Consider the following 14,993-nt stretch of genomic DNA (forward strand, 5'->3'; position numbering starts at 1 on the left):
AGCACCTTTTAGATCGTATTGGTCGTATCCGACTTCAAGACAAACTCAACGGAGCTACCTCCTCAGCCCCAAAATTCAGTACTTTTATTAGTACTTAATAAAATATTCACAGTTGGATTTAGTTTGCAATTTGGATTATATTTATAAGATCTCATATAACATCTATTTCTGAAGTGCTTCTGTTATAAAGAACACCGCTTTCTCACATAACGCATATAAACAGCCCCTGCACAGAGTGAATAATTGATTTTTGAGCCATTGATAAATAATTTCAGCACCACCTCCGCGGACAGCACCTGGTAACTTCGCACTTCAGAAGGTATACCTAAAGTAACCTCCGAAGCGAACACACCTATACTAATGGTAAAGTTATACCTTTGGAGTCTTCTTAACGACCTAAGAGACAATGCTATTGGGAAATCCAGCCCTGGATTGTAAAATAAAGTGCAACCAATTATACTAATGATTCATTTCCATAAAATTAAAGTGAATGATCATATAAGTGGTTCATATGACTTGACATATGACATATATATTCCAAGTTCTCTGAAGCCAAATGACAGCTTTGTGCAGCACGCTGAAGTTTGAGTAATGTAAAGGGTCATAAGAGAATTAAAGGGGTCATGAATTGAGAAATCAACTTTCCCTTGAGCTTTTGAAAGATAAAAGTTCATAGTGATAAAATATATTATCTTGTAAGTTTCGGAGCTGAAAACTTTGTTAGTCAAAGAAAAATACTTATTGACTGCTGGTTTGGCAAATGCTCGATCTCAGAATATGCCAACCTGTGATGTCAGAGTGTGGTGAAACGCCGCCTTAACCGAAGAAGAAATAGCATAGGCCTACGTATAGCTAAACTGGATCGAACTTCCAAGCAATAAACATGCTGCATAAGCTTCATTCGGATTCAAATATTATGAATGCATGGATGAACTTTACTTTTAATTAATATCCAGCTCATGTGGGGAAGACATTGCGTGTTTTGTTTCTTTATTTCAACATATATTTGTTTGTAAAAAAAAAAAGGGGGACTCGATTTACAGACAGGATAATTTTTTCTTTAATTTGTTAAAAATAACAATTTAATTTAAAAAAAAAATGAGATAACATTGCATTGTTACAGATCGTTTGGCATCTATTGATTATGTGTTCGTGTTTAACTAAACATAACATATCATGGTGTCACAGGGTGAAGAAACGTTTTTTTTTAGGTGTGTTGGTTCGTTGTGTTGTGATTTGTGATCAGATTCGGACATGTCAGATTCCCAACATCCCAGGGCTTTGTTTTTTCCAGACAGGCTACCAAAATGTATCAATGGCTGGCCAATGGGCTAGCTTAAATAGTGAAATAACATTCCTTTCTTGGTGTGCATTGTTCACTCTCTTCACTTAATTTTTCAAGGTAAAATACAATCGCTGAAGTTTTGATCATGCTGATTTGTATGACTCTGCAGTGAGGCGTGCGTGTGTGTGTGTTTTTGTGATATACGGTTTATAGATCAATCAGGTGGGCCAAGTAATAAAAAAAAACATTCAAATGAATTGTGGGTGAATGAGATATAAATCATTGTGATTGTTTGATAACGATGTTTTTCGAGCCCTGTGAGTGAATCATTCCGGTTGTCGTTTTCCCACACACTTTCAAAACAATTCCTGACGTGTACTCATGGGGGAGCATAAGCTCATTAAATATGCAAATCTTATCCAATCCTAGCAGTTGGGTTTACTTTCAACTCTTCTGTGAGGCAGGCCAATAAAACCGAGTGTACTAAGAGACAGCTTCAAACCAGTGTAGAAAATAGCATATTACTTATTCATTATGCTGTTTTTGAATGTAAAAACCATTCAAACGTCGTAAGTTGACCTCAGACAACTATATAAAAAAATCCAGTTCATGACCCCTTTAATGTTCAATTTGTAATCCGTTTTGTTTCCATCTTTTTAATGAATTGGTTGATTTAGTTTACAAAACTTGTTTACAAATCAGACTGAACAGGTTCTCGAATATTGCCTCGAATGTCGCCTGAGAATATTCATTTGTGTAAACAATTCCATAAATGTTCTGAGTATCTTTTTTTATTAAGTAGGCCTATGCAGTTATGTGTAAAACAATTTTGCTTTTCTTTTGTCTTTTTCTGTCTTTTATGTGTTGGATAATTTCAGTTATTTCAAGCGTTTTGAATTCTGTGGATATTCACCCAACGTGCGGAGCTGCAAACCAAACACAGACGGAATCTCGTCCTTTGAGAATCTGCTCGCAAACATCATCCTGCGCGTGTTTGTCTGGGTCGTCGCCTTCATCATTTGCTTTGGAAACATCTTCGTCATCTGTCTACGGTCCTGTATCGCTTCAGAGAATCAACATCACACCATGGCCATCAAATCCCTCTGCTGTGAGTCCATTACACATCAAACACAAGTGTGACACAACCAATATGTAGGATCCTACTCAACCCCAATGAAGCTCAAATGATTAATCAGTCAAAATCCATTTCATGCATAAAACAGTGGCACACAAAAAACTTGTGAACTCAATGTAGAACAGTCTGACTCTGATTACATTTGATACGAGTAAGATTTCTACACATCTACAATACAATTCACTTAAACACTTAACAAACAAAAAAACTTAATCAACATGAAATGCCTTTTGCAACCCATTTTACTTTGCAATATTTTAGATTGAAACACAATTTTCAGCAAGAAAAATGACATGCGGTGAGACTTGTTTTTATCAATAAAAAATTTATTGAATCATAAAAGTTGTAATTTCTATATCAGATTAAAGCCAGATCTGAATATGGTTAACATTATGTAGACTGCAAGACCTTGGTGATATCAGCAGAAAGGGACAGTTGTTTGGAAGCTGAGATTTGTTTGTGTTTGTGTTTGTGTTTGTGTGTGTGTGTGTGTGTGTGTGTGTGTGTGTGTGTGTGTGTGTGTGTGTGTGTGTGTGTGTGTGTGTGTGTGTGTGTGTGTGCCCTTGTTTTATAACCCAAAATATAACATTGTGGGAACCAAATGTTTCCATAAGGATAGTAAAACCTGAGATTACCTACATTGTAGGGGCAGTGTAGGGGGGATAGAATGTACAGTTTGTAAAACCATTACATCTATGGAGAGTCCCGACAAAGTGTGTGTGTGTCTGTGTGTGTGTTTTTAACAGGAATCTTTTATGCTCGCCATTTCTGAATTTTTTTAAGTATATACATTTCATTTTAACAAAATACAGGCGACACAGTAATAGTTAAACATTGCAAATTAAAACAACTTTTTATTGCTGTGTAACATGACAACCCCGAAAATAAAATAGTTTAAACAAAATAATTTAAATAACTGTCAAACAGGATTAATCCTGTCAAATACCAAGAAAGCTCAAAGGAAAAACCTCTGCTTACATAAAATAATAATAACAGCTGCACTGTAAAAAAAAAAATGGCTCCAATTGAAAGTTTACTAGTGACTGATCACATCTAAATTTTTCAGTTTGTCAAATTTAAATTCTGTGCATTTATGCAATTTAATTCTTAGAAATTAAATTCGGTCGACTGAAAAATTTAGATGTGATCAGTCACTAGAACATTTTCAATTGGAGACCTGACATTTTTTTAACAGTGTGTATTTCCCACAACAATGCTTTGATTGAATATAAAGCTATATAAAAGAGTCAAAACCCTGCAATAATCAGGTTAATTATGTGTACCATAGTAAATATCTGCATTTGACTGTGTTTTGACATATGTAATCTACTTATTTAAAGTGATTCAGAGTTTGTAATGAAAAAATTGTTTGCTCTCTGAAATGGTTAATATTTGAGTGTAGGGTCTAATTTTGGAAGTTCACAGGCATCAGACAAACAGGCTTAACGGGTCGTACAGTTCCCTCTAATTGCAGCATTTACACACACACATTCCATTATACACTCCGCTAATTATACACATCAACACACAGCCATGAAACTCACTAAATTATACATCTATGCAGTATCACAAGCTTTTAATAAACATCAAAACACACACACTCTTGACTCCCCACTGGGCAGATAAATAATTACAACAGTCTGTATCTTTATACACGTGTGTGCGCACACAAAGAGAGCTTGCTGATGTGTGTGTGACCTTGCACACTATAGCAACAAAATTAATACCTGATCACACACAGACAGAAAAGGTGATGTTTTATTATAATATTTTGTTGTATGTATTAGTGCAATATCTATAGCTGGTCAGCTGGGGATCAGAGTCTGAGGACTAATATGTCTCTGACCGAAAGAGATAGCAGACAGGGGGCTGATAACAGATGGCTGGATATGTGCAGTTTTTTTTTTAAACCACAGAGTTGAAAGAACCAGTGAGTCTTAAATGACCAAAACCTGCCGTCCCCTCAGAGGAGAGACATGAAGAGAGAGGGAAGAGTTTAGAGTTGGAACTCCATCTCACAGAGTAACATTGGCTGGAATATCTTTAGCAATGGGGGAGGGGGGTGTCTCTGTAGGACTTACTTCAGTTCAGACTAACATACATAATATCCGTGCTTACTTGCAAAAAGCCTTTCGCTGTGTGTGAAATGTCTCATCTCAGAGGTCCTGATTTTGAGGAATGGAAACAGAAGCTGGGAGAGACATCTTTGAGGGGAGGGAAGATGATTTGGAGGGAGTGCAGGTGAATGAATGTGTGTCGGTGATTTGGTGCGCTTTAACTATTGGCTGAATCAAATGCTCTGCAGGTATCTAGGACACAAAAATAGAGAGAACCCCCCAAAAAAGAGAGAAATTTGGGCTTCACAACAAACTACCAGAAATATAGCAGAAAATACTGATATGACTGACTGATTGATTATGATAGGTAGATTTATATACTATCTTTATATGCTATATTTTATGTATTATTTTTATACTATTATAGTATTTAATAGTATTCTTAGTTAGCTTTTATTTTACATTTTATTATATGTTTTAGGATTGTTGTTGTTTGTCATTTTTATTAATCTGTTTTAGTGTTGCACGATATACCGTTAGCTACTAGAAAAGTATTGCGAACCCCTGCTATTACAAATATGGACTTTTATTAGTGCCGGTACTTTAACGAGGACAGCGCTAATATGAGCTGTATTTCTTAATTTGGGTCGATGTGTGACAGCAGGTGCCAGCCAGGACGTGTGTGTGAGCTCTACTTCAGCCGTTCACTAAATATTGGAAGTGGAGGAGTGATATGAAATATATACGCGCAACGCATGACAAAGCAACAGAAATATGCGCGCATGAGAAAAATAAAGCGCGGCGCAGGACGTGCTCGCGCTGGCGGACTCTGACCTGAAGCGCGCGCCCACGCATTTAGACAAAACATGCGATCGCCATTCAGTTCTTTCACGGATTTTTGTTTGGGTTTGAATGGTCAAAAATATGTAAAAATGCACGGTCTGGCGAGTATTCAGGTAAACACAGTCGGATATGTCTTTAGTGAACGTATACAGCTGAGGTAATAAGATCCGTGCAGGTCTTAAGCCAGACCTATATTCTGTGTTTATTAATGTTAATCAAACATTGAAAAATAGAAAACCACCACATGCTTGGCTAAATAACTAAATATGTATTTATTAAGAATCAGTGTATAGTTAAATTATAGAGTAAAGACTAAGTAAGCAGTTTATATTTGATTATTTAATTTCTTTCTTGTCTTGCTACTGTTAAATAGACCTAATGTAGCTGAAAAATAAAGCACTGTTTTTGTCATATTGTTTGTAATTTGCATTTTTTGCTTATTTTTAAAAACAAAAATGCAATTAAAATCTATTTTATAATTATACAATTACATTTAAAAAAAAAAAAAATATATATATATATATATATATATATATATATATATATATATATATATATATATATATATATATATATATATATATATATATATTAAATTACTCGTATCATGAAATAAGATTTTGGTCATCCCAACCTGTTGTTCAGAAGTGAAAGGTTAGTGAATGATAACAGGATTGATCAGGGCCGTGCAGAGACCCTTGGAGGGGCAGGTGCTCAAAGTATAAAAGGGGCACATGGAACAAGACTTTTAATCGGGCTGTGCTCAAAATATCAATACAGCAATATATTGTCACACATTCCTTTCTGATACGCGTTTCAATACAGATGTTTCTGTACTGATATGGCAGCAATGCAGCAATGCTGTGATGCAGTTTTGATAAGAAATCTTTAAAAGGTCAAAAGTTAAAAAAATATTTTAAAAGTTAAAAAAAATAAAAAAAACTCTTTCCACCTATTAATAACTCTGGGATTAGAAACTGTTATACTTATGATTCTGTTATACAGAATAGTAAAGAACAGCTGTTATAGTAAACTGTGTAGGTAGGACATGGTCCTTATTCAAAATCAACGTGGCCCGTTACGTAGGCCTACAGTACTGAATAGTTTTATTTAACGTAATGTGAGATGTCTTGTTAGTGATAGTGACAAACTTTAAAATTTAAAGTTGTCATAACAAACACATCTCACATAATGTCATCTTTGCATTAAAAATGACATAATTGAGACACTCAATGACACTTAATGACAGTTGTCATAAACATGCACAAAAACTCCTTCATATTCATAATCTGGGTATTTTTATACCTTTTCCTGAAATCTACTTGGGCCATATCTCATGTACTCTGCACTTTGATGTTAGGTCAGGTTCATTTTATATTGACATCGATATATTTTTTTAATAATACATTTTAAAGTATTTTTTCCAGAGATATATTATTGAGTTTAGAGGCTATAGTGATTTTGCTGTTGTAAACACTACTGTTACAGAAAAACATATTTTTTTCATATTAAAATTAGTGCTGGGAATAGATTTAAACAAATTAACTAATTAATAAAAAAAGTTCTGTAATTAATCAAGATTAATCACGGTTTAAAAACATGGGCATTTGTAATATTTTGATATTGTAATCATTTGAGTTACTCTCCAAATTAATGTAGAAACAATTTAAAGACAACATATTGTAAATATGTGTTGTATTGGCATCTTTTTATGAATGAAGGCCAGTATCACTGATGCTAATGTCTCTATGAAACATTATGACATTGCACTACAGTATAAATGAAAGCTACCAATTTCAATATTTATTAGGCTTTAAAAAACACTTAATTTAAGTGAACTTAAAACAATCTTTATATAAACCCATTATAATAAATGTTATATTTACCGGTGGCCTTTTAGACAGAAAACGTAATAGAATTATCATTATCAAAACCTTTCTGAATTATCATTAAAGCTACACTTTTCTCTGTGATGAACATTATTGACATGAACATGATTGAAACCTGTTCTGAATTTATATAACATTAACGTTATATTTTTAATGATAATAAAAAACAGATATAGACTAATTCAGAGGATGAAAAATCAGTATAAGCCTTTACCAGTGTTTTTAAATAAATACTAGAATAAAAATAATAGGTTAAAGTATAAATAGTTTTTAGTAAAATAACAAAGACAAGACTGTGTAACTCTACGCCCTTGAAACTTTTCTTCCTCAAACAGCAAACTAATGTTAACATTACTGTTACAATACACATACAGGAAACAGAAATATAAACAGCAGCTCCATGCTCTCTCCAAGTCGTTCTTGTAAAATGATAACAAATAATAACTAACTAAACAAACACTTCGCTGAGAACAACACTTAACGTTACCGCTGTATTGAAGAATCCGCTTCTCAGTCCACTCTCCAATGGCGCGCGCGAGCGGCGTGAGAGATGAGGTCATCGGGTGAAAGGTCATCATGTGATTCATTTTATTGTTTAATTTATTTAATTTTACTAATAGTTAGATTGGGCAGGCCTTCACAAAAAGGCCTGTGATTATATATATATTAATATAATAGGAATTTTTTATTTTTTTTTGCCTTGACAAAAAGGGCACTTTGGGCATCAAGGGGCAAAGAGGCAGGTGCTCAAGCACCCCCCCCCCCTCCCCCCACCCCCTGCACGTGCCTGGGATTGATAATGTGATCTCTGTGAGTATGTTCACAGCAGTTATTATAGCAATAAGTGGAGGGAATGGTCAAATACCAGGGCAGGAACATGCTGGCCAAGTAAATTTTTAGTTAAAAAAATAAATAAAATAAAAAATAATAAGTTCTGTTGTCATATTATTCATATTATCTGTTTTTTGTTGTTGTTGATTGTTTTGTTTTTACCGTGGTATCAATTTAGTATTGGTATCGAAATATTTTAGTATGGCATCGTATCGGTCATCATTTTGGTATCGTGACAAGACAACACTAGTCTGTTTAACATTTTTATTTTTAAATTTTCCATATAGACTGGATTTGTTTTTTATTTCAGCTTAAAGCTTGGAACATACTCTGCAAGAACAAAGAAATGTTTTCGTTTCTCGAGGTGGTAAGAACAAGAACAAAGTTTGTTATGGCCAGTACATTCGTACTTCACGAGAAAAGCAGGTGCCGATCATCTGCGTTGCTCCGCATTAACCACGCCCACTTTAAAATGATGAACAATCACACGATAGTTCTCGGACACCTGCAACTCGGACACTTGTCGAACAAGCTGCGAGAACTCCTAAAGCAGGGCTGCAAGAACAAAATGATGTCATGGGAGTGAGAACTTTTTTCTCTGTTCTTGCGGAGTATGTTGCAGCCTTTAGTTTGAGTATTTTTTGTATTTTCGTATGGATGAAAGTATGACAGATGGATTGATGGACAAAAGGTAATTAATTGATATTTTGCGGATCATATATTAAATAATGTATCCTTATGCATTAAAATATGGTCAACAAAATATGACCAAATATTCCATGTGTGTTTATCTCTGATAGGTGCAGACTGTCTCATGGGCGTTTATCTGCTGTTCATTGGTGCATTTGATATCAAGTATTGTGGCGAGTACAACCGCCATGCTCAGATATGGATGGAGAGCCTGTCCTGCCAGCTGATTGGCTCTCTGGCCATGTTGTCCACAGAGGTATCCGTCATGATGTTGACCTACATGACACTAGAGAAGTATCTGTGCATCGTCTTCCCATTCCAGCATTACCGTGCTGGACGAAAACAGACCCTCTGCTCGCTGACCTTCATCTGGCTGCTAGGATTTATCATTGCCGTTATTCCCTTCTGGGATAAACAGACATTTGGGAATTTTTATGGGCGGAATGGAGTGTGTTTCCCTCTTCATTCAGACCAGACAGAGAAACCTGGTGCCAGATGTTATTCTACAGCCATCTTTCTCGGTGAGAGTGGAGGGCACTGAACTGTGCAAATCATGCACTATGTTTGAGACAATACTCTTTTTTTTCTTTTTTTACTGAATTTCCCCAGAGCTTCAAATATGCTGTTACAACAAGCTTTAAAAAAAGTAAAATGCAGGCGCCAGCAGTCAGTCACTGAACTCAGCAAAAACAAGGCTCTGAATGACTATTTCTCACATTTTCTAAATATCCTCAAAAAGTGATAAATTATATAAAATATTAAGGCTTGTTTTTAGAGAATACATAATGAATTTAACTTATTTTAATGTCTCCATTGCCATTTATTTATTTTCAATGCCGTAAGAAAGGGTAAATTAAAATATATAGTCCGAAAACCTCATATAAATACAAATCTATTTTCTTAAACCTGCAGTCTGTAACTTTGTTTGGTTAAAAAATTACCCAAAATCAATTTTTGAGAAGTACACAACAAGCCAGCATTCAAAACGATCTCCTTACCTTAGCCCCATTCACAACGGTAAGCTTATAATAATGTGTTATAATCAGAGTGGTACTAGTGGATTTTCCTTTGGAAATTCAAGCATATCTTGCATCATTACATCACGTGTAAAGAAAGAAAAAAGAATAAAGAAAGATTTGGGCTAGTAGTAGTACACTCTTAGAAGAAAAGGTTCTATCAGCGCTACGTATTTGGAACTCTTAAAAGGTTATATACAGTATAAATATAGTTGAGTATACTCCAAAGACCCTTTTATGCTAAAAGGGTTCAATAATGACAAGAAAGAACCCTTTGGGAACTTTCTATATAGGGTTCTGTATAGAGCACTGCAAAAAAAATGCATTTCTTATCAAAGAAAAAAATGCATTTTTTATCTTAGCAAAAACTCTCTTAATTTTGAGTTATTTTCCCCCAAAATAAGACAATTACTTTTGCTTGTCTAGTAAATACTTCTTATTTAATTAAATGTATCATTTTGATGGCGGATTGTAATCCAGAAAGGTCCAAATGACATCAGCGAAACCTGGAGACTCACACATAGTCAAAAGCAAAAGATCAGACTGTACAGAAATCGAAATCTACCGGTAACACTAATAAACACTAGATACATGCAATTCTAATGCTGTTAACATTAAAAATATGAAACTAAAGTATAACAATAATTCAGATTTGTACGGTTTGATTTTATACAAGCGATCATTAGATTTAATCACAGTTGATAGCGTGATTTATTGTAATGTTTTGTTCCCAAAAGTGTTACTTGTGTTAAGTGTTACAAGTGTTACATGTTACTTGTTCAGATGACTTTTTCGGGTGAAAATTCTTATTTATACTCCAGACGCAGAATCTGTGATTCTGAAGTACAGTATTGACACAGGTGCGGGGACTTACAGCAAATCCGCACAAACTCCACAAAACATTAGATTCATCTGCCCTGAGGTGCCGATAGACAACTTACAGATAAACGATAGACAACTTACGATACACGCGTACAGATGATAACAGCGCAAATAACTACAATTGCAGGTTTCAAACAGAGATGGTGACAGAGGGAAAACTTACGAACTGCTTTAAAATGAATTTTTTTTTTTATTGTTACAGTCTTCTTTTTACTGGAAAAATATTAAGTCATGCAAAACTGCTCCAGTCCAAAGACAAAAGGGGGGGAAAAGTAAAACAAAATATGCAGCTAAATTGGTGAAACACTTTTTTTCTCAATGTTACTGAAGATTTATGTGTGTGTTTCTCTGTCAGGTCTGAATCTGCTGGCTTTCATGGTGATCGTATTCTCCTACTCCAGTATGTTTTACTCTGTCCAGAAAACCGCAAAGTCTGCGCGGCAGACAGTTTTTGATCGGGAAGTGACTATTGCAAAGCGATTTTTCTTCATTGTGTTCACTGATGCCATGTGCTGGATCCCCATCTTCCTCTTGAAGATACTATCACTGTTAAGAGTTCAGATCGCAGGTAAGCAAACACGTGTCACAATACATTTGAGAGTGCAGACTAGCAGGTTATTATGAGTTAACTCATAATTGCTGTGACCGCAGTTTGGCAGCACATTAGCTAATGATCTTGATGAGGCAACTCATTAATATAGTGTATAAAACCATTGTATTCTAAATTGCTTGGCCTGATTTCCAATCAATAAAAGTGCAGTTCCCCTGGTTTATTCTTGTGTGTGTTCGATGAATACAGCAGGCTTTACAGAGCTTTACAATAAGATCTGATCTATGCTCCAGTAGATATAGATTTTTTCTTTTTGTTTTGCTTTGTGAACACATACACCCACAAAAGTAATATTAAATCAAATGTGTAAAAACTGTACCTGTAGGGTTACAGCATGCTTGTCTTTGTAGCAGAACTCTTTAAAGGACTAAGTGGACTTAGTGGTACCCCTAATAGGTACAAACTGGTATCTAAAAAAATTATACAAAAACACCTTACATAGTGTGATACAGGTTAGCATATACCATATGGTATACAACAAAACTACAGATAAACAGTGGTAGCCAAAATTGTTAGAACACCTGACAGTTGCTCCAAACCATAATTTACTTTCATAATGTTCATGAAATTCACTGACCATCAAATATTAGATGAAGTGAGTCGTACTGTTTTTATCCACTTTTAACTTCAATATTTGGTTTGCAGCAATTACAGCAGCTCACTCCTCTCGGGCATACTGTCAATACATTTCCTCTGAGAACTTCAACACTAATGTTATCTCATGCCTTCTGCAACTGAAGCCAAAGGCTTTTCTTTGAATGGACAATCGATCTGTCCAGTTTATTTTTCAATTCGCCCCAAATGTGCTTGATGGGGTTGAGGTCTGGACTTCGCAGGTAGTACTGGCGGTATTTAGATGAATGTTTCGGGTTATTGTCCTCCTGAAAAATAAATCCAGGCCCAATAAGATGACCCCCAGATGTCAAGTGTTCTAATCATTTTGGCCACCACTGTGTCATTTCTATTATTCAATTATTTAAATTTCCATTATTTAAAGAGAGAATCATTCTTATCTACTGGCATTTTATTCATTAAATAAATTAAAAGTTAACTTCTTTTTTAACTAGTATTGTATCTATTATAGTGGGAATTAAAGGTCTTAGGGTGTGTTCACACTCGGCAGGTTTTGTTCAATAAAAAAAACCTCTGGTGTAATTGCTCTGTCAGTACGGTTCATTTTAATAAGTGCAAACACTGCCACCCGAACCCTGGTGCGCATCAAACCAGCAGACCAGAAACCTTGTGAAAACCCCAGAAAAACGTGTGTCCGCTTCCAAACAAACTCTGTGTTGCATTTATATTAGTTGAAGTGCACAGAACCAAAGATATCTACACAAACCAAAACAGGACATGATGTCACAAGATAAAAGCCTAAAAAGGACAGAATGCTCAAGCAAGTTTTTTTTATTTTTTTACATCTTATAGGATTTTCAAAATGTGATAGACCAAACATGAGGACAAATAATCCTAGATTTAACCGTTTAGTGTGTCCTATAGTGTGTGGAGTGCCATGAAATATCGCAAGACTTCAGGCCGACGACACACTGCAAGCATGGCATAAGCGTCTCGGCTGTTAAAACTTGCACACTGCCTGCGCCGGAAATACATGCATTCAAGAAATAGAACCGACACCTATTTTTCATGTGACACGCAAGCGTGTTGGAAGCGATCCAGGCAAAATAGAATAGGAAAAGATGTTTAGATGTAATTTTGACATGGATACATATTAACAAATCACATTTTGATATGACATAAATGCAGATATAACTGTAATAAATAATAATAATTATCGATTTTCAAATATTGCATGTCAATACAGAACGAAATATTCTACAGCCTACAATACTGCCGATTGCCGCCGCTGTCTTTGCCGTATCAGTAGGCTATATATTTATGTTTAAAGGAACTATATGTAAGACATTTATTTCAATTAATCATAAAATGGCCCTGATATGTCACTAGACATTAAGAAATCATGTTAATTTCAAATACTTATATCACTGACAACTGTAGTCCTGCCAGGATATTGTCCTCAACTGATGTTGATGTTGACATGTTGTGTTTTAGCCTAAAGCTCCACCCTCCACCTATCGACCAATCAGAAAGTCAGTAGTGTTTTGGCATCCGGGTTGCCAGATCTGGTCAAGTTACCACAGCTGCAGCTACAGTAGCCTGCTTGCCAGCAGCCAGCATCCGTAGCCTGCTTTCTGATTGGACATTTTTCCCATTTCCCGCGAGTGTGTGCGCGTTTGTCCTTGGGGGTCCCCCCACACATCAGGATTTCTGATCGTAAATATTCAACATGTTGGACTAAATTGATGCATTTTCTTTATTGGTCAGGACCAAAAGTGAACCAAACTATAAGTGTGAATACACCCTTAATATCCACATTTCATATGATAAATAAGTATTGATTTTTGAGTAGTTGACTTTGGCTCATTGTGTCTTGATATTCTCATTTTTTTCATTTAAAAAAAGTTTGAATCCAGATATACCTATACACTGCCTGTAAAATCTATTGACAACTGTCATTTACGAAACATGAGCGATACAAGTAGCCGGTCTGAGCGAAGAGGCACATTTTGATTAGTAGATGGCTGAAGGATGGCTGAGGAGCTGAAGCCCCCGGTCACTAAGAGGATTAGACATTCAACCGCCATGAGCACACATGAACACTTATCAGCTAGAATGGCTTTGCAGTTCTTCCCTCGGACAATATGGTTTAATCTGCACTTTCTTTTTGCTTTCTCTCCATCTCCTCTAGGTACCATTATTCTGTGGGTGGTGATTTTTATCCTACCAATAAACAGCGCCCTGAATCCCATTCTGTACACCATCACAACCAGCGCTTTTCAGCAGAGACTTAAACAGTGTCTGAAATATCGCTGCCAGCAGACTAACTGACACAAACACACTATAAGCACATGCTCTGAGATTAATATTCCATGTGGAATAAAAAGTTAATAGATGACATGATAATGATACATTATCCCCCCCAACACACACGATTCTCTCATCCTCAGCAAGTTAATGAGGCTTATAAGAGCCTGCAGGGGTGAAGAAATAAGCGCACAAATGACCACATTAACCAGCAGACCATCATAAACAATATACATTTATGCAAATAACATGTAATACCAAGCCTTATTTGAAAAACAAAGAAATGACATGCAAACCTATGAAACTTCAACTCCCAAATAGACCTGGAGCAGTGCATGCATACACAGGGAAAGCCAAACTCTGCGGCTGTCAGAGAACAGGCAGAAAACAGTTCAGGACAGACCCGACGGGCTGAGGATTGGAACCCTTCCGACTGATTTAATTGAATTTTTGTTTGCTTTTGTGGATGTGTATGGAAAACAAAGAGGCAAAGATTGCATTTACATACTGTCAGGAATCAGGATAAAAAATGTCCAGAAAGACCAAAAAATATATGGTGGAGAGGAAAGGATAAATATACAAAATATTTCAAAATGAAATATCACACCTAAACCAATCATATTACTTAATCCATGAAAAAATACAAACATGTCATTATGGGTGTTCAAGTTGGTATCAAATGACAAACTGGTTCCAGACTGCCGTTAATGATTTTTTTTATTGTTTGAGTCTTATGAAACTCACGGCTTTCATTTGTCTGCTGTAATTTGTTAGTTGTCTACATTATGTAAAATGAATGTAAAACCTAAATAATTGCAATGAATAAATTCATTATATTTCGTTACACAACACCTGTTTGGCAGCACTAACTCCTT

At 35.6% G+C, this 14,993-nt stretch overlaps 1 protein-coding gene across 1 annotated transcript in view; it reads left to right on the plus strand.

Moving 5' to 3' along the window:
* The window catches only part of rxfp2l (relaxin family peptide receptor 2, like), a 73,487-nt gene extending 58,494 nt beyond the window's left edge, over window positions 1–14,993 (plus strand). Inside the window, 4 exon segments of the mRNA XM_067438586.1 lie at window positions 2,164–2,393; window positions 8,841–9,251; window positions 10,984–11,196; window positions 14,003–14,993. Coding sequence (XP_067294687.1) covers window positions 2,164–2,393; window positions 8,841–9,251; window positions 10,984–11,196; window positions 14,003–14,142 — 994 coding nt within the window. The 3' untranslated portion in view covers window positions 14,143–14,993.

Source organism: Pseudorasbora parva, chromosome 3 (assembly GCF_024679245.1).
Source record: "Pseudorasbora parva isolate DD20220531a chromosome 3, ASM2467924v1, whole genome shotgun sequence".
Taxonomy (NCBI): Eukaryota; Metazoa; Chordata; class Actinopteri; order Cypriniformes; family Gobionidae; genus Pseudorasbora; species Pseudorasbora parva.